Source organism: Rhinolophus ferrumequinum, chromosome 3 (assembly GCF_004115265.2).
Source record: "Rhinolophus ferrumequinum isolate MPI-CBG mRhiFer1 chromosome 3, mRhiFer1_v1.p, whole genome shotgun sequence".
NCBI lineage: Eukaryota > Metazoa > Chordata > Mammalia > Chiroptera > Rhinolophidae > Rhinolophus > Rhinolophus ferrumequinum.
This window is the reverse complement of record NC_046286.1, coordinates 33,794,435-33,818,871: the sequence shown is the minus strand read 5'-3', so window position 1 is coordinate 33,818,871 and position 24,437 is coordinate 33,794,435. Positions and strand designations below refer to the sequence as shown.

The 24,437-nt window shown below is 34.0% G+C and overlaps 1 protein-coding gene across 50 annotated transcripts in view; it reads right to left on the bottom strand.

Moving 5' to 3' along the window:
- The window catches only part of RIMS1 (regulating synaptic membrane exocytosis 1), a 443,759-nt gene that overhangs the window by 55,075 nt on the left and 364,247 nt on the right, over nucleotides 1-24,437 (bottom strand). For 25 of the 50 annotated variants that reach the window (XM_033103226.1, XM_033103243.1, XM_033103220.1 and 22 more), the window contains one exon: nucleotides 5,203-5,438. The exons of 15 other annotated variants lie outside the window; for them this stretch is intronic. In XM_033103226.1, the coding sequence (XP_032959117.1) occupies nucleotides 5,203-5,438 (236 nt within the window). The remainder of the gene's footprint in view (nucleotides 1-5,202; nucleotides 5,439-24,437) is intronic. 10 more of the 50 variants (XM_033103221.1, XM_033103238.1, XM_033103228.1 and 7 more) reach the window with 1 other exon arrangement.

Here is a 24,437-nt window from a genome sequence, read left to right as displayed (position 1 = left end):
GTTATAATAAATAACGACTTTATTAAATGGGTAAGACCCCAATTATCTACCATGTGCTCTCTCACCCTGGGAGACTTAGATCCCTGACCAATCCGTCTTCCCACTGTTTTTGGTAACACACATAATGGCACTGGGTTGTATTATGTTTGGCATTTTGCTTTACATATTCTCATTTAGTTCTTTGGTTCATTTCAAGTGTGAATGATTTCCTTCCACAGGGCATGATACTTTTAATTTTGTAATACCCGCTATGGCTGGTATAGTACTGGAACATAATTATTCAGTAATATAAGAGAAAGTAAACCCAGCAATTTTTTTGTCTATAAAGATGATGATATTTCACATTTATAGATGTTTCCTTCATAAAAGCTGAAAATTCTAATCAGAAATCCTAGTCTCACATGCACAGTGCTCATAAGATCTATCTTGAGGTGACCTATCTCTCGTATTGAGGAAGGCATCCGATTAGAATTAAAAACAAACTCTTTCAAGTAATTTTAGGATGCATACAGATTTATTTCCCATATCCCAAGGAATTAGCACTCCTCATTTTCAATATTTAATCAATGTGTTGTTCCCTCTGTTCTGGAAAGCCCTTCCCTAATTTTTTTCTTTATTTTTATTAGTTTCAGGGGTACAAAGCAATGGAATAGACATTTACACCCCTCACAAAGTGATAACCTCCCTCCCCCCATCTACCACCCGTCTGACATTGCATACAGCTGTTACAATTCCACTGACTATCTTCTCTGTGCTGTACTACACATCCCATGGGTATCTATCTATCTACCTATCTCTCTGTCTTTACAGTTGACATACAATATTATTCTACTTCAGCTTCAGGTGTATAGCACAGTGGTTGGGCATCTACCCAGTCTATGTAGTGATCCCCCCGATAAGTTCAGTGCCCATCTGGTACTGTGCATAAGCTTTATAACATTGATTATATTCCCATAGTGTATTTCATATCCTTGTGACAATACTGGGTGGGGGAGAAGGTGAAGGGATTAGAAAGTACAAATCAGTAGTTCCATTTTTTAATGCTTAGGTCTCACCCCTTCAAGGAAGCCTCTCGAGACTGCACGAGAGTGACTCACACGCTTCCCTGTGCTTCCTCTGTACCACTCTGACGTTTGGAAGACGGCCCTTTCTGAGCTGGAATATTTATGTTATTTGCATTCTTACACTGTGATATTCTGAGGGCAGGGACGATATCTAATCCATCTCTTCAGTACTCCTAAGTCTTAGCCCAGTGCCTGGCACGTGCCTATTGTGTACTAACAACACAGTTGTGCAGTAAATGTGTGTTGGACCTTATCGTAAACTCTTCCTTTTAACACAGTGGCTAAGAGAATGAGCTCTGGCACCAGGAAGCCATGGGCAAGTTACCTAATCCCTGTATGCCTTAGTTTCTTCAACTTTAAAATGGGAATAATAATGTAGTCCATAAATTTGCTGTGACCAATAAAGGAATGAAATCACACACACACACACACACACACACACACACACAACTTATGAGGGCATGGAAAAAGCTGTTGAAATGTATATTTATTATTAGTTTTATTCACTTAGACACACATAAATACTTACCATTCCATGATACTTCTCACAGTCATCTTACACTTATAGGTAATTGCAAGGGTGTATTTAGTGATACTTCTTCACAGATTTGTGTATCCTTCTCAATGGTGCCTTCCTTTATAAGTGAGGGCGGGATTACCACTGGGGGAACGTCACATTGTCTGTGAGTGAGGGACCTAACCCTCACACATCGGTTGGGCCCCTAAACCTCCATAAGCTAAAATCTCCGTCAGAGTCCAAAGCCTAGCTCTAAGTTTACCCAGAGTTTCATCAACTCCAAAATATTCCCAGATCAGGAGCCTGTCCTTAGAATTTCCTATTCCTTTACTACTTCTCTTTTCAATCTAATTCAGCTCCCGTTTGCTGCACAGACTTTTAGCTACGTGCTTGACTGACTGAAGGCATTTATCAGCAGAAGCACGAAAGTCATTGTTCGGAAACTTCCCTGTTTATGTTACTGTTTCCTGTTTCCTAGTTAAAAAAAAATACACACACACACACACACACACACACACACATATAAAGTTGTTCCTACTTTTGTTATGAATAAAAAGTATGATAAAAGTTTATTTTAAAATATTATTATTTATAATTGCAACATCCTATAAGAATAATTAAATACATAATTGAAGAGCATAGTAAATGCTCTTCATAGTAAATATATGTGTGTGTGTATAAAATTTACTATCGTCTTCAACTTGTTGAAATAGTTTCCTTGATTTTAAACAAAGACTCAAATATATTTTCCTTTCAGCAAACTTGTGGCTATATAAAAAAAAAAAGAAAAAAAAAAACAGAAACATGACGTGCTTAAAATCTATCATTCTAAAAAGAGCTAATTAAACTTTTTTTTAAAGTTCTTCAATTTTCCTGATTATCTGTCAACTGCATGGGAGAGGATAGAGAACCTGTAAACCAGGGTGTATGCAGTTGGATCCCAAAGAGGCTCACTGTAAGAGAAGCCCTTAAGATTTTTTTTTTACATTGAACACAATTAAACATTCACATTAAGCCAAATATGTACATTCTATGCCATAGAACAATCAGCTCGTTTTAATGTATAAATAATGCTGTTATTCTCCTCCAAGTCATAGATCAATTGACAATAGAAAATATGTCTTAATTCTCTATGCTCTTGGGGGCCTCCTGAAAAGCCTCACCAGTTTGAGATTAATAGTTTTGTTTTTATCAGAAAGACATTTGAACCAACTGTGCTAGTGTTTCTTAAAATTGGATCAATACCAGATATTTTTTTCCTGGGATGATGGGCCCGGGGAAGAGAGAGTTTAGGAAAAACGAAAAAATATTCTAAGGGGTTGTAACTATTAAAACTGATATGTGGAGATACTGAACTTGTTTAGAGTGGAACAACCAAGAGGAGCTTTCTCATGGGACGCTGAAATTAGGGAATATTTCTTGGGTGAGGAAGATGTGATAGTCATATGCAGAAACGGGAGCAATAAAAAAAAAAAAGATTTCTTAGAATGAGAAATTTTGAATTTTGGCAAATCTTCACAGAAGAGAGGAAATATAATCCCTGATAGGAGGGAAATCACTGGTAGAAGATAGAATAGGGAGAAAAAGCAGGCCCTGCACTGAAACAAAGAACAGTGATAATGGAGGTTTGCCAACATTTGCTATTTACTTTAAAAAAGCTCAAGAAGAACAAGACCAGGTTACCAAATCAAAGGTAAAATTACGATGTAGAAAGAGAAATACAAAATGTTATACCTGGAAAATTCACAGGAGGACATCCAGTCTAACTGACCCATTAGATAAGCAAACTGCGTCCTAGAAAGATGACGTCCAAGTTCACTTGTTAAGTTACGTTGGGAAGGAACTGTTTTGTTTTCTTGGCTTGTAATCCAATGTTCTTTTTGTTCCTGTACATTGCAACCTAATCTCTTAAAGTAGGGTATTCCAGGCAAGTTACTAACAATGCAACTTTTGGGAAGGTAGATATTATTTCAAATTCAACAACAATCACAACTGGAATAAAATTTAAATTAATAAAGCAAAGGGACTGAGTGTTTCAATGACAATCCTTTGAACCTATTACTTACAAAGCTGTGGCACAAGTATGTAAAATTACTGCTGTGTTTTATTCTAAAAAAACACAATTGTACTCAACTAGTGAATGATGGAGGGGGAACCCATAGGGGAAAATTAAAAAAGAGAGAGACTGTGAAAAGTTATGGGAAAAAGATAAGCCATCTCTGAAATCTGCAGCCTCTCACACAGGAAACCCTGGTTCCCTAAAATTATATCAAATAATATTTTCCTTTTATGTATGTGATGAAGTATTTTGAAATTTGATGGTGAAAGGCTTATACAAACCCCACATTGTAAAGCGTCATTACATCAATGCCAAAAACTAAGAAGCACCACCATGAAAAATAAAACAAAGCAAACAAAACAAATAAAAAACGCCTCCTACATACTACTAAAGAAGAAACCTGACTCTAAGGAAGACAAATGATTCTCCTTCACAATAAACAGCTCATCTTTGTGGGATGGCATAGAGGCAGATCTATCAGAAATGCTACCTAATCTAGGTGCATTCTAAACCTGTGATTTTCAGAACGACAAACCTCTATTTAAATAAATAGCACTAGTTCAATTTTTGAACAGCTCAAAATTTCCTGCCTCTAATTTACTTCTCAGTTTGTCCAGTGGCATGCATAATTTTAAATAGGTACTTGCCAGGATGCCAAGTTAACTACAAAAAATATTTCATGTAAGTTTCTTGGTATAAGTAAATTTTGCGACATTTGCTGTTAAGGAACAAAAAAACGAAACCAATGGTTATAACAGGAGAAACAGGTGCTGACAACTGAAATCAGTTCACTATTTTTCTTACCTTTGGTTTTCCATAGAACTGAGCACAGTAATGAATTTCTAATATCTCTGGCCAAATATATAATTTTAGGCAGTTTTTTATGTTTTACAATACAGAAATAACCATCTTCCCTTTTGTGTTTGCTTTTTTTCCTAAACACCTTGAGGACATAAAGCTTTTAAAATTTATAAGCAGTAGAAAATTATTTGAAACTCAAATTTGTATGAAAACATTATGCTTTGCACAAATCCACTGACCTGTTTTTCTAAAGCAAAAATAACTGCTGGGTTTTTACTTGCATTGAAAATATAACAATTACAGTTCAAATAGTATATTTATACGGTACCGTAAAAACTGTATTTCAAGTTGCACAACTGACCTTCTTTTCTATAAAAGTATTGATAGAGCCTAAATGATGAGCAATTTCATTATGGAACATTTTGAAAAAGAGAATCCTGTTGCTTTTCTTGCACACAAATCAATTTGGATCATTAACACTTCTTTGCATTTCCTTGCATATTTGTAAACATGACTTTAATTTTTTTAACTCAGAGGAAAATATCTGACCACATTACAGATTGACACATGATATTGTTAGACAGCTGTACAGAAAAAAGAAACCCATACACACAACGGATTTCCAGAGACAGAATAATAAAAGCCCTTTGCAAAGAAGAATCGATATACTCTACAGTTTCATCACAAGCCATAGCACCAAGATCCACTTTGGTCTCCCCAACAAGAATTTGAGATGTTTAAATTGAATTCACTTCACTCACCTGTTTGGCTCAGTTGGGATGTGCTTCTACTCCTTCGAGACACTATGGCAACCACTTTGGCACTCAGGCTGGATCTCCTTTTCTTTCCACCTGCTCCGACTGTACCCACAGCTGTGTCCGACTGACTGCCATCATTATGCTCCAGTGTATACATCTCTCCGCTCACACTGGTGCTCTTCGTGATGGCTCTTCCTGAAGTCCCCATCCGTCTGCCTTGCATTTTAGGGGTAAATGAACTATATTTACAAAGTAAAAACATATATGCATCCATAAATTACAGGTCAGCATAATTGAAACTCTCAATCTAAATTATTTTGAAATAATCCAAGCAAATTTTTAGGAGGAAAAGCCAGCTGAGTAGCAGTCCTACAACGATGAATACTTTAAGATCACATCACCAACCCCAGATATTTACTAGATGCAGCTTAAAACAATACCATTTCAACACAGAGGAATCTATAAACTTCTTCAAGAATGTAAAAAGAAATGCAACACAATGCTATCTATGGGAGGTAAATGTTACTAACCAATCTTGTAAATAGTTAGTATGTTACTTTCAGAAGAAAACTAAAATGTTTAAATCAATGAGACACATTTATGTACATTCCTAAGGGGAAAATATTGTTAAAAATGGATACTCTGAATTTGCCATATGACAAAGTTTAAAAAATTACAACTGTATCTATCTTTTCTAATTTCCCTTTGGGATTCAAACTAACAGATATCTCTTTTATTATCTGAGGCTTAATGAGTCTACGAAAGACTGCTAACAAGGCAAAAACAAAACAAAACAAAAAAAATTCCCTTTTCCTTCCTTGTCTCCTCAGGTTCCATTTCCTCCACACACATTTCATCTCATTTTCTTCTTTCAGTGTTTTAAATTCACATGCTCTAGGATGAGACTTTGCTTTTTTTGTTCTTTTCTATCAAAAGTTAATTGTCTATGTCCCCAGACTATAATTTATCTGAGTAGATTACTGTACTTTTCTGCCAAAGGAATACATTATAGTTGAGAATTTCAGGAACCATGGAAGATTAGTGGGAAAAAAATCCTGTCTATTTGCCAAAGTAAATGTATGTCTATGAGTTGGGGACAGGTAAGGCAGCCAAGTTGGCAGCCAAAGATGTTAGGATTCTTTTAATTTACATTGCATATGCACCTATATTATTCACCTGGATTGGCTCTTTTTGGTCCAGAAAAGATCTGTCTTGATATATCGAAATGACCCTCTTATATTCCCTCAAAATGCTTTTGCAAAAATTGGCTTACTTCAACCTTGCCGCCATATTGATTTTCTATTGCTTGTTTTGACCTGAAAAATACATTACCTATCTAATATAGTAAGTAACAGTGATGCCATTTAATAAGCAAGTCAGAATAAATCTTAATATGATTAGAAATGATAAAACAAAGTCTTGGGATCATGTGACATATTTGTGGTCCCATATATAATGGGTGTTTAAATAGAAAGGTGATTGGTGTGGCACGAGTTTGGAAAGGCGAGAGGGCAAGATTACAGAGGGGTTAGAAGCTATGGAAATGACACAAGACTGTTGGGTTCTTAGGATTCCTTCATGGATTGTGAATTGAAAAATGAGACCCCTATTTGCTAGGAAATTTTAATCCTTAGCTGCATTACTTGAATCGGTCCACATCAAAATTCATTTGATACAATAAGCTATTCATATTCTTTCAATTTATTCTAATCAGCTTTTCATTAACTCAGTTTTTAAAGCCATTTGAAAATCTGATAATTTTGTTTTGCATTTAATGGAGTCTCTTTTTCAAAACTTTAATGAGAACAGTAGTATATATGACCAGTCCAAAACTACTTCCTGTGGGGTTTATAGTTCCAACTTCAGTGGATTTTCTATCCAGATAAATATTACAGTCAATTTCTTCTGTGTCCTCACTAATTTATTTGAATGCATTACCTAAATCTGCCACCTCTCCTTAAATCTACTCTTATCATCTGCTTTTTTGACTATTTTACTTGCAGGTTTTTCTGAACAATATGGAGAAATGTCAAGATTTGGTCAATTTCACAGTCATGATATCCATCTTCAATCAAACACCTGTGACTGAGAAATCAGTGGTTTTTCCACCTCTTATCAATCTTTTTCGTACACTACCCACAGTGGTTATTGAAAATCTCTTTTCTGATGATTTTATTTTTATCTTTACAAGAAAGTTCCTTTCTTTTCCTAAACTGACATGTATCTTTGTTCTCCCCTTTATTTCCATGAAAATAGAATTCTGTTACAGATCTCAATTTGGATTTTAAAAATTATTCCAGAAAAATACTATTGTGAAATTTTGTACAATGTTCTTTAGGTTACAGAGAAATTTAAAAGTAGAGGAAACTATCTTCTATAAATATTCATCATAAATATTTATTCAAGATGACCTAGGAAGATTCACACCATTTTTATGGCTGTTCAGTCACGGCAATGAAATATTCTACAATGTTGACAAAAACAAAACAAAACAAAACAAAACAAAAACTCTAAAGAAATTAGAACAATCTGTATAGTAAGTTATTATCATATTTGGGGGGAGTGAATTAAGAAGTTATGTTACAATGATTTTGTGAATAAATATGACACAATTTTTCCTTGAAAATATTTTGTTTCAAAGCATTTTTATATGATCTGATTTATATGCCTCGTTTCCTAAATAACCTAGAATACCACAGGAGTCAACGAGAAAATGTTAGGCATTTCAAGTCTTCTGTCTACCTAATTGAAGAGGGAAGTTTGTGGGGGTGTAATTAGTTAGTTTAACCATGGTGAAGGTCACTGTGGTAGTCCAAAGCGCTTTCTATTCCCCTATTACTTAGCCTTTTATTTGTTCTGCTTCCTTCGCGTGGAGAATTCTTCCTGTCATTAGGTGTGCCTGAATCCTTTAACGTGCACTTTAAGGCTTCCTGCTTTGTAAACCTTTTCGAGTCTCTCCAGCGTCAAGACTGTTGTCTCCCAGTCCTGTGTTTTCTACTTTGTATTGGTTGTATTACGATTCTGATATTTTATATCAGCATGCACCTTATACATCACTGTTCCAGTATCCTTCCCATTACTGAGTGAATTGATTACTTATGAATATGAAGTAAACACAAAAGTGATCTATCAATATACAGACAGAAAATACCCATCTTTAAAAATCAAATATCCCTCCTGTCTTCTTTGATACCCCCTCTCCTTCTAGCTACTGCCTCTGTGCTAAAAAATCTCAAGAAGTTGTCTGTATGTCCTCTCTTCCTATTCTCTTCTGAACTAATGTGGATCAGGCTTTATCGCTGCATTTTACCCAAACTGCCTTTTATCAAAGTCACCAATGTCTCCACATAGCAAAATCCTATCATTTCTCAGTCCTTATCCTTTTGACTCTCAATACATCATGCATTTGACAAACTGTTTGCCTCTATTGATCTTGAAACACTTTATTTATGGCCCTTCTTACCTAGGGCCTCCCTGGGAGGACCTTTATCCTCTTTCATTATTAAATACTGGAGCTCTTCAGTGCCCAGCCCTTTGACTATCTTCTCCTACATAACACTAACCCCATACATGTTGCCTCCAGTCCCAAGCTTTACAGGCTATCCATATGCTGCAGATTCCAGTTGTTTTTCTGCACCCTGCACTCATCCCAGAACTCCAGATTCATATACTTACTTGTCAACTGACCTCTCTGCTTGGATATGTCTGATAAGGCTCTCAAAAATAACATGTTCAAACCAACCAAAGAACTTTCTAATTTTCTACATCACATGAAGGACCACCATTTCACCGGCTGGCTCAGAGTAATACTCACCTGCTCTCTGTTAAGGAAAAAATATCTAAACTTGGAACTGAGACCAAAAAAAAAAAAAAAAAAAAAAGGTTGCCTTATCTGGACATTATCTAACAAGTGCATCTAAGGGTCATCTGACTTTCTAAGGACACGTAACATTTTTGACTTGCTATTTACTCATATTAGGTAGGTGTAAAAGTAATTGCAGTTTAAAAGGTTAAAAATAATTGCAAAACCCACAATTACTTTTGCACCAACTTAATAATAATAATGGTCTAAACATTTTATAACTCTGTGAAGTTATATGCTAACTTGAATAAAATGGATAAAGAACAAATGATTACTATTTAGTAGAGAGGATAACCCCAAAATATATGATTTTATTGACCTATAGAAGATTACTCAGTTCTGAATGTAACTTAATAACCTTATTCCTTCCAAAATTCCTTTTTCTCTCCAATGGCTATTTATGTGTGTATACAAGAACATGAGTTTCCTGGATCATCTTTGAAACTAGTTTGTCATCGTGTTGGTTTTCTCACTAAGGAGCTAAAACTTCAACATTTGCTGTCTATTTTTCTTATAGTTCTGTTTTAATTTTGAGAAGTATGTTTTGATAGTGGTGCAAGTCCCATCAAAATGCCCGAGTGGGATCCCTGCTGAAGCCAATTACACCGTGTTGTCCAAGCATGCTACTTGATGGACTCTTTAAGCCCAAGGATGCCTTTTCCTGGCTGCTTGATTTAATACCAAATGCCAACAGAACATTACTTTCAGCCTCTGTTCCTCTGTTTTCTTTGCTTCCGACCCTGGTTTTATGTGTTCATTTGTTTTGTTTGTTTCTGTTTTTGGTAAAATGGGCTCTTATTTTGCTTTGTGATGATAATACATTCCTCACTAGTGGCAGCAATGATAGGGAATCTCTGCAGATAAAATGTGTTGGATGGCAGACAGCAGGGATGTACTGAAAGTTGGGTGGGAGATGCAGTAAATCTGGTTTGTTAATCTTTTTGCATGTCTGTTTACACGCTACTAACAGCTCATATCACTCAAGAAAATATTTTGTGTACACCGAAATAAGAACATCCCTTTAAATTCTGAGCTTAAGTTTTTGTGTTAATTTTAGTTTTATGGCTGAGTTGTAAAACAGGAACTACTAGTTCTCTTTGCACGTTTAAAAATAGTCTTTTCAGTTGGTGATAAAAATCTCTTACTTTCTGTGCTCCCTGGGATACCTGTGCACAGATGGAAATCAGATTTCAAAGTACCTTAAATTTAATAGACCTCCTGTCCTGATTGATTATATAGAGAAATAAATACTTATATAATTCAAATATAGGAAATTAAAGAATTCCCATAGAAAGAAATTGAACTTCCAATACTTTGAATATGCTTGCCTTTTAAGAAAAATCCATTCTTAAGAAATTGTTAACTCACAAAAATTTTAATATAAGAATCTAAATCCACAATCAAAGTGAATTCTTGGAGCTGTCAAACTACTTTGATACATTTGGTTTAAAAACAGCCTTATGAAAACCATAGTGAAACACCACTTCACACATACTAGGATAGCTATAATAAAAAAATAGACAATAACAAGTGTTAATGAAAATGTGAGGAAACTGAAACCCTCACACATTGCTGGTGGGAATATAAAATGATGCAGCCTCTTTGGAAAACAATTTGGCAGCTTTGTTAAACTTAAACATAGTTAAATTAAAGTCAGAGTTACTATGTGACCCAGCAATGCCATTCCTAGGTACTTACTCAAGAGACTTAAAAACATATATTCATACAAACACATATGAACATTCATATCCATATTTTTCACAACAGTTAGAGGCAACAATCCAAATGTCTGTGAACTGATCGATGGATGGAGAAACAAAAGGTGGTATATCTATACTATGGAATATTATCAAAAACAAAAAAGAATGAACACGGATGAAGTTGAAAACATTACACTACATGAAAGAAGCCAGATACAAAAGACTACATATTGTATGGTTCCATTTAAATCAAATGTCCAATAGTCAAATCTATAGAGAAATAATGTATATTAGTTGTTGCCAGGGGCTGGAGGAGAGAAAACGGGGACTGACTACTAATGGGTATAGGTTTCCTTTGGGGGATAAAAATGTTTTTGAATCAGATAACTGTGATGGTTACACAACTAATTATAAATATACTAAAAACCACAGAATTGTATACAGTTTAACATGGTGAATTGTATGGTAAGTGAATTATATCTCACATATAAAGTGAAGACAGTAAAAGACAGGACTCGGGTGGATACCCACTAAATTTGAAAGCTGTTTTCTAGTTTATAATTTAAAGACATGGTTGTCTACTAATTTTTTTTTTTTTTTTTTTTTTTTAATTTATTGGGGTGACAATTGTTAGTAGAATTACATAGATTTCAGTTGTGCAATTCTGAATCACATCATCCATAAATCACACTGTGTGTTCACCACCCAGAGTCAGCTCCCCTTCCATCACCGTACATTTGATCCCCCTCACCCTCATCCCCCACCCCCCAACCCCCTTACGCTCTGGTAACCACCAAATTACGTTCCCCAGATTAATTTTCAAACCCCGTGGCCATCCTGTGGTCACCGACTGCCCTCCAATCCCCTCACCCTCCCCCCCACCCCCCACTCCCCCCGCCCGTCTAGCAACCCTCAGTTTTTCCTCATTGTCTCCCAAACAGTTTCTGATTACTTCATTCACTTATTCTTTTCTTTAGAATCCGCAAATAAGTGAGATCATATGGAACTTATCTTTCTCTGTCTGACTTATTTCACTTAACATAATGTTCTCTAGATCCATCCATGTTGTAATTTTATGGCAGATGAATTCTTTAGGATCTTAGAAAATCTGGGTAGTTTTCAGTTGTCATGCAGAGAGGGATAAAAACATCTGTTCTCTGTAATCTTCAATCTGTGATCATGAGTTTGATTTAGGAAGTAAAATCCGTAGGACTTGATGACTCATTTGAACATGCATTCTCAATGGGAGATATGCCCCCAAAGGATGATAACTGGTTCTCTGGGGAGGTAGGAGGGGTTAAAGAAATCTTAGATAATATAATGGTTTGTGGTCCTCATAGCCACAGTATAGAAACAGTGTATCTTGATATTAAAATGTCATGTGGGGAGGTCAATTTGGAAAAGAATATCTAAAAGTCTCCTTAGGGGGTTGATAATGATAAAAAGATTGAGGAACAATGCATTAGAAGGAGGATTGGGGGAAAGTTGAAAATTAAGGTGGCCTGCAGTTTTTTTCATTTGAAAACCATGTGGATGATGGGATGGAAAAAATATAATTACTCTGTTCAAATATAAGGCAACATTTTAAAAATATTTGTTCTAAGAAATGTTTTAGAAATGAATGTAAATGGTCAGTTACATATATGTATCCTCATGTATTTCCAGTCTATTCTGAATGCAATTAAATATATGTGTGTACATACACATACAGACACGCCATACAACAAAAGCTGGTGCACAATATTCAGTAAATATCAAAATATTAGGAAAAATCTCTCATATCATGTATGAACCACAAAATTGTATACCTGAGTCACAAATGATAAAGTCATTAAACTGAAGATGATTTCTTGAGATGTCTGTTGCTTTAGTTTACAAAGGAACAAAGAAGACAACTAATCATTTTGGATGAATCAGATAACTTAGAAAATATTTTCACAAATTATACCTAATTATTTTGGATTATTGAGATAAGAGAAAATATTTCCACCAGCATGTACAGCCTCTCGAGAATCCTTCCAGGTCTATATTTTCTTGATTCATTATACTGGATATGTAGTATATATTCAATTAGCAAGTTTTAATTACCACACGCTTGTTTATTTTGTCTATGCTTTAAGATGATCTAGTTGAAATCAAGGTAATCGTATTTAAAGTGAGTAAAGAAAGATAGCTCTAAATGATGATTTTCTAAACAAATAAAAAAGAAAGAGGAAAAGCCTTTAAAGCTTTTACCATATATTTTTTTTAAATTTAACAAATACCAAAAAAAAGTATGAAATTTGTTAACTGTGCAAATTGAAGCAATGAACTTGAAAATTACAATTAAGTGAAAAATTAAATATTAATCATCAAAATTCAAATTCTGAAAGGTGGTGTGTCATACTATGTGGTAGACATCTGGCCTGTACAACATGTAAAGATGATTTTTAAAAGTATAAAGTAATTCATTTAATACTTCATATCATGTACCGTGTTTCCCCCAAAATGACACCTAGCCAGATCATCAGCTCTAATGGGTCTTTTGGAGCAAAAATTAATATAAGACTGGTCTTATAGTAAAATAAGACCGGGTATAATATAATATAATATAATATAATATAATATAATACCAGGTCTTATATTAATTTTTGTTCCAAAGGACGCATTAGAGCTTATGGTCCGGCTAGGTCTTATTTTCAGGGAAACATGGTATGCAGTAACTGAGTTATAATTATATTGGAGAACTCTGTTTACACTTCGAAAGCACTATGATATACACTATTTTATTTTATTGTCACACAGTCCTGTGAGGTAGGATTGCCAGGTATGAGTCTCATTTTTCAGCTGAATACACACATACTATTATTACTACATATATATTAAAATACACTTAAAACCATACAGCTCGGATCACATCTGTTTGTTTTGCAACATATTGTTGGTACCAAGTATACCACCTGCATATAACAGGGACCCAGTAAGTGATAGGTGAATGAGCAAATGAATGACTAAACAGGAAAATAAATCAAGCTCTACTGAAGTTGTGTACTTGCTACAGCTCTCAGTACTGGTTATTAGTAGTATCAACACACACACACACACACACACACACACACACACACACAATCTCTATATCTATCTATCTAGTGACTAGATTTTTAGTTCTTTATTTACTGCTATGTAATATTTATTTACTACTTTATTTACTTCATTTCCTACTATGTAATCATATTACTTATCCTTGTTCACATCTTCCTAAACCGTCAACTTTCTTACACTTGCTCTGTGTCCTCCAATGCCCTTTTTCATATCTGAGATTCAGAGCTCATCACTTTCTGGAACTAATAACTGTGCTTACAGTACATAAAATTATGATAAAAGTAACAGAAGTAATGGTAAAATCTTGATAATAAAACTAGGTAATTTTGGTTGTTAATATATGGGAAGTACCTCACAAAAATTAGATACGTAGCATATATTTTATATCAATAAAGTAAATATTACAATGAATCTTATTGCTTTATCTTTTATATGTTTTGGTGCAATCGAATCAAGAATTCATGTACAGATACATAATATTATTTGGGGTATAAATGTAAAAAATAAAAATGTTTTTAACAAAAAATAAAATATAAAAATATCTAGTTAAGGAAATATTTAGTCAGGAAATACTTCTTGACAGTGTTTAAAAACCAAGAGTGGATCTCTTTACAGTGATATGATTAATAATGATTGATCTCAATTCCCTTTCAAAATTATAGTTTCATAATTACGTGGTAGGTTCCAAAGGGCACAGTTCCATCAACTCTGACTAGTGCCAACTACTAGAATGTCAGTCAACCACATACCACTCTAATGGAGGCAAAAAGAAGATGCAAAATGCAAGAAATAGCCAAAGACTACAGAGAACTTTGCATATGAGTGATATTTCCTAAGGTACTTTAAACATACCCTTCAGAGAATTCTTGAATCTGGATAAGGTCTCCTCCTCACCCCCATTTTCAGTTGTAATACATAAAACTCTCTATGTATGTCTACTCCAATCATACTTATATAGGATCTGTGTTGACCTGCCACTCTCATCAGCTATCTGTCTCTCTTTTCAGCAAGATTTTCTCCATAAATTCCCATTGCAAACTGAGTATCTAAGTTGCTGTTGTCAGGCTTTACTACTGCACACATGGGATATACTCAGCAAATGGCTCTGGGTAGCCTAGACTTGGCTAGGCTTCGGTATGGGTGAAGTCTGGGAGGATCTCTCACCCCAGTCAGGCCTTTTGAGGGAGAGGCTTGTTTCAGTATTTCCTAGAACATAAGGCAAGCAAATGGGTACTACAACAAACGCATCAAGTCACATTCAGGGGTTTCTCTGCAGTCCTCCCTGTATAGTTAGGGCTTCAGAGAAATGAGTAATATTTCCCACAGATGTATCTGAGAGGTGCAGGACTCAGTATTAGGGTGAGAATTTATTCTCCTTTCCAAGCTGGTCAATCAAGCATGACAGACGAAGTACAGGCCCCTAACCCCTGGAAGAAGGACCCACTGGGATATAAGCCATACTAAAAAGTAATTATATCAAGTAATTAATAAAAAGTTGACAACACAGCAATCTTATGAAGAGTCAAAGCTCTAGGTTAAAGTTTGCATTTCTCATCTGTCAATGTGACTGTCGGGACCGGAAACTTTGTAAATACACTGTATAGACAACTCGTATGGCTTCTCATGGGTATGTGTCCGAGCTCTAAATATTCTCTATGGATAAGTATCTACCTGTACCTCCAAGACACTCACACATCTCTGCTCGGAACAGTCCACTACCTCCTTGTTGAGACATCTCAGAGAATGCAGCTGTAAAGGGCATCATTTCTTATACGATTTGTGCCGAACATTTGGTGAAGACTGTCTCCACCCCAGCAACCATCTCCTCATCTGCCTTGGAAACTGAAAAGTGATATGCAAAGGAAGTAAGTCCCAAAGCACCCGACAGGTTACACTAACACTCTGAACTCATGTGCTGAAAGTTGGGCCCTAAGTTCTGGGGTTTGGTACCCAAGAAAAGTTCCTCCCACAATGGACACCTATGTAATATTAAGCATCAGATTAGATTCCCCGTTAGAAGGCTGTATGAATATTTTTCTTGTCTCAGTAATTAAATGCAACTACAGCCTTGGCACAAGGCACAGCTGGGATCTAACAAAGTGGCAGAGGCCCTAATGAGTATAATGCCCATGAATCCTGACTATTGCAGGGAAAAGGGCCTCTGAATTTTGCAGAGATTTCTAGTGTTAACATTACTCTATCATACTCCAAAAGTACTATGTGGGTGATGTCTTGTATCTCCCACTGTCATACTTCAGAAAGGAGAAAATATAAAAATCAAGAATATTGTTAACTGAAGAGCTTGAATTTAGATTCATACTAGGTAACATAAATAGGAAAGGGACAACAGAATAAAATGGATGAGTTCACTAACATGACAAAGATTAACTAAAAATATAGGCCATGGATAAACCTATGAACACTTAGGTTTACCACAGTAGAGAGGGATTAATCTTATAGCAAGGAAAAAAATCATAAATAAACAATTTGTGGGTATTGGAAATATTTTATATCTTTTGTTGAGGGTGGTTAAGATACCAAAATTAAATTTCATAGTTATAAAAATATAAAATAGCAGTCAGTAAGAAAGCTGATTTTTTGGATTCTATCTTTTCATAGTTATCTCAGTATTTCACAACTGTCTATTATAGAGATGAAAGGTTATAGCTGATCAGATATATGTTAAGGTAGTAATAACATAAAATTTTCTTTCACTTTCTAGATTGAATTGATACATTGGTAGAATTGATGTACCTCAAGAAAATGATATAAGTATAATTAGTTGCAAAAATATATCTTGCAGTTAGATATAAAACCAATTGCTCTAATCACAATAACCATTACTTAAATTATAATATTTATTGAACACTAACTATACATCTCACATTGTGCTAAATATTTTAGGAAGTATAATTTTAAAATATAACATGGAATTATAAAATATAAACAAAAAATAATTACTCTAAGCATAATAATGGAGATTTTTGAAAATTTGAAAACTGATCTCAAGGTCTGTCAGGATGGGAAGGCAAAAGTACGTATTATGATAACAGCTGATGCCAACTCAGTCAGATTTTCAGAGAAAAACATGATTTCACGTAAACATCAGTGGAACTATTTCACAGGTTCTCTCTGGAGTCAGGCTGTAGTAGCTATCATTCATTTATTTCTCATCAATTTGGCCAATGGCAACACAAGGAAACCATGCCTACAGTCTCCTCTCTGTACCTCCCTGGGTCCACACAACTAAATTGCAGATAGAGGAAGATTACTTAAAATTCATTGGGAAACTCTGGGCTTCACAGGTCTTATCATTTACGCTATTTCAATGTCAAAATTACTTTTTCTATTTCTCCCTTCAAAAACTTTACTAATATTTAGAAATAGGCAGGTTTGTAGAGTCAACAACAACAACAACAACAACAAACCTATGAGCTTTAAAGAGAGAAAGACCTAGATGCTAATGACAGTGTCATTACTTGCTGTTTTTGGCCCTAGACAAATCTCAGATACCCTATCATGAAAAGAGAGAGAAACACCAACTGAGAATGAAAATAATCTTTGCCAAATATATGCAATTGTAAAATAAATAAACAGTATTATAGCTACAAGGATTATTATAAGCCCCATACCATACTGCCCCTGAAATTCTAATTATTTGTGGTGTAGTCATCATTCTTCTAGGTGTAGCAATTATTTTGTGTCAATCTGTGGCAGGTGAAGACCTATATTAAACGTCTTTTTGTCTGTTTGTTTTCTTTGTCTTGTTTTTTGCTTGTTAGCAACCGGTATTGGGCATGCCTCCCCATTTTACTGCTTTCATTTGAGTTTTTAGGACCATATGTTTTTGCTCCTGTTCATTTGATGTACATGGTATCCTGTGGTCTTGGCCATGGCTAACTGAACCAAAGGCTGGCATCTGAATTGAAAGCAGCCTCCGAGAGCAGGCTGGCAGCCTATGCATTGTCCTGGCATGGGGGCTCTGATTATAGAATGCACTTTATTTGATGATCACTACCAGTCCCTTTACCTTAGGCCTACCCACTCTCCCTCCTTAAATTCCAACATCCTCTGAGTTCCCAGAATCTCTTCCTGTCTTGGCTGTACTCTACCTTTACTTCTTACATTACTTCTCCATTCACCAACTTGCATTCCTCCTCACAACACCACCAGTCCTTTCTCTGCTGGAGCTACTTTCTCTCCTTATTTTCCAGCTGGTGGCTCCCTTCATCTTTGTCAATGTCCCTGATAGCTATTTTCTCGGGCATCTTATATATCACTGCCAGTCCAAGGTCCAATTCTCTTTGCACTGCCTTGGCATTGGCCCACTAACTTGGGATGAAGTCACTTGGGCCACAGTTCTTGCCTTCTATACCAACATTTTTTTCTTATTTATTATTTTCATTTTAATTACCTTTAAGTGAGTAAATTTTAAGAAGTCAAGAAAATAGTGATACATTAAATATGATCTTCTATACCTAGCAATATGGTAGATGGTATATTCTGAAAATCCTTCCACTGAAAATCCCAAGTGCCTAGAATTTATGAAAATAATTATAACAAATACCCATTAAAATACAAAACTAAGTTCACACGAGAGCCAAAGCCTCTTAGTCAAAGGCCAAGAGGGAACTGAAAACAGATTGCTGAGTGGGTTATGAATGTCTTGAGAGGTTTTTCAGATGCGAAAGTTAGAGCAGGCTGGTGAGAAGGGCGACCTTACATCCCTGAGTGAGCCAAGATCCGTAAGAACAAGGAACAATGGGCGTCTCAGTCTAAGCCCCATGGGACCCTTGCTGGTGGCATTTCTAATGCATGCATTTCAGGAAAACAGAAAATGTTCCCAAAATGAAGTTCTAAGACACACGAAAAATGGTTAGCAAAAAACTAGAAAACATGTAAGTTAATCTAAAGCCTTAAAAAAAAATAACATCCAATAATGGAAGAAAGAAAACAACATATAATTAAAACACTGGGAAAATATGTAAATGGTGGAGGAATGGTAGCAAAGCTAATGTGTACTATAGCTATTTGTTTTCCTAGGGGAGAATAGAGGTAATTATTAACTTTAAATTATATAGATATATATTTGAAACAATAAAGTAGGCACCAAAATCATAGAATTAGCATAATTTCCAGAATAATAGAGGGGACATATGAAATGAAAACAATCGTATTAAAAAACAATTAGAAAAGAGGAAAAACAGAATAGTAATCAATGGAAAATATAAAATAAAATGCTAGAAATAATTTCAAATATATAAGAAATCAAAATAAATGCAAATTGATTAACGAGCCAATTAAATAATGGAGATTGTCAGGCTAAAAGAAACAAAAAAAATCTAAATCCAGTTATACGTTATTTACAAGGGATATAACTAACAGATACGGTCATGCAAGGGTTGAAAGTAAAATGATGTGAACAGTTAGACTAAACACTAAAAAAAACAACTTATTTTATCATATAAGACAAAATAGACTTTAAAGCAAAAATAAATTATTATTAGAAATGAAGAGATTCTTTACATAATGATAAAAGAGTTAAATTACCAGCCTCTCAATTCTAGCTCTACTGCTTATGGGCCATGGAAATTCAATAGGTTGCTTCACTTTTATCTTTATTTGTAACATGAGATTATTAACAGGGGTGTTACAGCAATCATGATATTGTATCTATCAGAATACCTGGAACACAAAGAGGTACTTAAATAAATCAGGATATTTTTAATATACTAAAAATATAATAATGTACATGTTACATAGTTATGGCAAAATTATAAAAATGACACATGAAATAGGTGAAGTTTGGGAAGCACTGGTTCAGAGTGAAAGGATATTGTATCCATTCCAAATAGTAGGATAATCACCACAGAAATATGAATATTTGTCCAAAGAAAGGGTAGTTAATGTCGATAACTAGAGTTCATGCCTGGTGACCTTTAAATCAATTAGCTGCCAATAGATATGATACTGCTAGGTGTATAATCTGCAGTCAGTTCTCTACTATGCAAATAAACATGTAAACACAGTATGACAAAGAGCTATCAGAAAATTTCCGTTACGTGTTTTTTGGCATAAAAATCTAGTAAAAATTTGAGGTCCTCTCAAAACAGTCATCCTCCTATTTGATAGCTAATATAGCATTGAGCATCCTTCATATAGCTGGTCTATGTGATAATTACAACACATCAAAGACAAAAGGGTCACATAAGTGGGCCTTGAAGTCGTCATGTACTATGAAAATTATATAGCACTGAAGCAAAGTTGTCAACATCTTAGCAACAGGAATGGCTTCTTATACCTGGGCCTGATCTCTTATGGAAGCAGCATACTCCCACACCTGGCATGAATCCAAAAGGTGGTATTATGGGACATCAGTCATAACCTCAGAATAAATACATTGTTCCTCTCCTCAGTGACTAGTAAAGATCAGAACTACAAACATGTCCTGTACAGTGAAGGGGAATTTGAACTTTGGGGGCATATTTTTCTCTTTGAAAACTATTCCTGGGGAATAAATTGGTTGCATTTCAAAGTTGCTTTAATATTGTCAGTTCACTTTAGGACTCATCATCTATGTTATTTTCCTTGCACTTAAAAAATGTATAAACTTTATATATCTTTAGTGATCTGTTACATAGACAATATGCTGTTAGCAGTACATAAGTTATTTTCTTGTATATTGTGGGGAAAATAGTAATTAAGCAGGGAAAATTAAATTCTTATTTTATTTAACAACAGAATATTAAACATGTAACTTCTTTCAGGATAATTAAATCAAATTGGAAAATTATAGCCACTTATATGCAATCAAAATGTAATTTAAACAATATCATAAACAGACTACATGGATTATATAAACATAAAAGTTATTAACATGGTTTGTTTTTGAACTTTCAAGTTATTAACAAAAATTTATTCACCTTGAATAAATTTTTCATATCCTCTTCCAAAGACACAAAGATTTATTTTTCTAATTAAAGAAAAAATTCTAATTATCTATGATTTCCATTAAACATGCTTTAAAAAGTATTTTAAATGTTAAAAATAATCTAATTCCACTCTTTTTTTTATCAAATTTATTGGGGTGACATTGGTTAGTAAAATTGTATATGTCTCAAGTGTACATTTCTATAATATATCATGCATACATTGCTTTGTGTATTGACCACCCAGAGTCAGTTCTCCTTCCATCACCATATACTGTATTTCCACAAAAATAAGACCTAGCTGGACAATCAGCTCTACTGTGTCTTTTGGAGCAAAAATTAATATAAGATCTAGTCTTATTTTCTGGTAAGACCAGGTCTTATATAATATAATATATGACCGGGTCTTCTTTTACTATTAGACCAGGTGTAATATAATATAATATAATATATAATATAATATAACGTAATATAATATAAAATATAATATAATACCTGGTCTTATATTAATTTTTGCTCCAAAAGACGCATTAGAGTTGATTGTCCGGCTAGGTCTTATTTTCGGGGAAACACGGTATTTGATCCCTTTTACCCTCTTCTACCATTCTAACAGAACAAATAAAGCTACAGGGAAGTAGGTTTCTACAAATAACAAAATGTTAAGACATACTTTTAAAACTCCATTAACAATGTTTAATTATTTCCCCCCACTGATAGAGGTTATCTCTGAGATCTAATTATAAATGATCATTTGCACAAATAACCCATCTTTATAAGATATTTCAGGTTTCAATTAAATTTTGAACTTCATTATAACTGACCATTTTTATTGTCTATTATATATTAGTAAGCATTCATGTAATATTCTATTGACCTTCCCAGAATTTAACTAAATGTATCTTAGTAAATCTATAATGAATTGGCAGAGTAGAAAGGTGAAAACAAAGCGGGCTGGATCTGTTTCAAATGGGACGAATGCTGCTTCATTTCAAACTATATTCTAAAAGGTTTGCAAGGAGAACCTCACCAGGAAAAGTTACTCACCCATCCCAAAAACTCTGTAACTGACTATTACAAGATTGTAATGTCTTGTGTGTTACTTATATTCACAGGTCAAGTGGTATTTTGCATATGTTATGAATATAGCATGATATAATGATTTAGATATATGGCACATGTAGTTATATGGTATATTGATAAGTATGGTACAGTTAATTTTACCATAAAGGGCACATGGTACATTCTGTCTCTTTACAGCTTTAATCTAATTACAGGAAATAATAGTGACAATGACTCATCAATCTTGGACTATTAAAACTAAGAAGATGCTATGAAAGAAGCCACTAGAAAATCATGCAAATACATTTTCTTTTTCAGATAGTCAATATCCAGCGTCTTTCACTGTGTTTCTAGTTCATTGTCTCCCCTATCATCATATTTTCATAATGTTTTCCTCTCTTTCTTTTTAGTACTTTTGTAGATCTCAATAGACTTTGTTTTTCCATAGTACAACAAGCAGGTATATAAAATTAAGTATGTATAGCTCTAAGAAAGTTTCCTCTTGTGGGGAAGAGGATGGGAAATGAGGGTAAGGGGGAACAAATATATGGTGATGGAAGGAGAACTGACTCTGGGTGGTGAACCCACAATGGGATTTATAGATGATGTATTACAGAATTGTACACCTGAAATCGGTGTAATTTTACTAACAATTGTCACCCCAATAAACTTTAAAAAAAAAAAGAAACTTTCCTCTTTATCATTCAATCATATTAAATGTCAGTAGACATAATAAGTATATACAAAATAAAAGTTTCATTTTGTTATTTTGAGCTATTAATATAGCAAATAATTTTCCAGTTAAGTATTTTTCAAATGTCATCACAAATAATCCAAAGATCATTTAAAAATGTCTTGCTGAACTTAAAAATTCTTATGAAATATGGGGCATTTGAAATTTTCTGTAATATTTTTCAAATACAATTGCAATATCAAGATTGATTTCCCAGCGCATATTAACCTATGCATTTATTTTCAATCACAATTTACATTATCAAATAATTTAACTTACATTTTTAAATCCCCAAATATAAACATATTTCCACAAGTAAACATATATGCATATTATATCTACTAGCATCAAATGCCAAATTTTAGTAAATTTATGGCTACAAGATTAAATTGTGTAAAGAAGATAACTTCTCTTTAAAATCCTTTCATATCCTTCACATTATGAATGTAGAAAACAAAGATAATTGCATTTGAAAATATTCTTTCAAAGGGGGAATGATAAAAAGACCAAAAACTATTTGCATCAAATTTGTTCTTCAAATGTTTATTAAAATATACCTAGCTATAGAAAGCCAACCTCATATACCCTGGGGAACATATGTTACAAACGTGTATGCTGTTGGAAAATTGTTGGTTTTGACAAAGCTTCTAACATTGTATAACATCTGAGATAAATTATAGAATTATGCTTGCAATTTGCTTTTAAAGCTTGATTTTGTATTAAACACCTGAAATTTGTCTTCCTGGAAAGAATTCTATATATGATAAAGATGAAAAAAATTTCAGAGTTGTAGCATGAAAATTCAGCTCCTTTTTGGGATGAACACTTAGATGTAAAAATAAACACAGATAATTCAAATAATTCAACATATTCTTTCTGGATTCTACTATATGTGCATTTTAAATTATTAATTAGCCATCTCTACTCATATACTGTACATATTTTGTAGTTGGATGGGAAGACATTCTTTGAGGATATTTAAGTCCACACTAAATTAAAATTGTAAGGCACATGCAGAACAAATCTGAAAAACTAAGAACCTCAAATCTTTATTGATGTTTATTATTTTGAAGGGTTGAGTTGATTTTGTGTTACAAGAAGCAACCTAGCAATTAAGTTATAAATAGCTTTTAGTCTATGCTAATTTTTTAGAATAACTTTTAATTCATTATATCTACAAAAGGTTATTTACTTTAATACAAACATTATGGTCTATTTTTTTTCTCCTATAGTTCCCCAGTATATATAAAGTTTGAAAACATGAGATATATTTTGAACTATTTTGAATGACCTATGGAGAATGCATCTGGACGAAGGAATGCCCTTTTTCAATTCACACAGACCCATATGGTTTAGATACTAGCATCCCTAAATGGACAAGATATTTGTTGCATAATCATCTCAGACACAAAAAGATTCACAGTATGACTGAAGGATTCCTAATATTCTTAAAAAAATATCTTTTAGAGATTCACTATCCAAACATATTTTATATTTTTCAGCCTGTGAACATCTTATAAGTGCTTAATTTTATTTGTACCTAACAGGCCTTTTGAAGCTAACTTTATATTCTTGTATTTTTTAGGCAGAAGGATAATAATTATCTAAAACAAATTTTCTGAAGCTGTACTCAGAACTCTGCAGAATCTTAATAGATATATCTATGAAAAAAGCATTCCAGAATGAAATAACTAGTATATACTGGAATAAACAATAAATCTTAAAAACAATAATGTCTACTGTGAATTAATAGGAAAATGTAGTAAGCAGTGTTTGGAAAACACTGGTCTATACATTAAACAGAAGGCTGTGCACTGCTCATTTCGACATTTTCTTGGTTCATAATATACTTGGATGGAGGAAATCAAAATCAT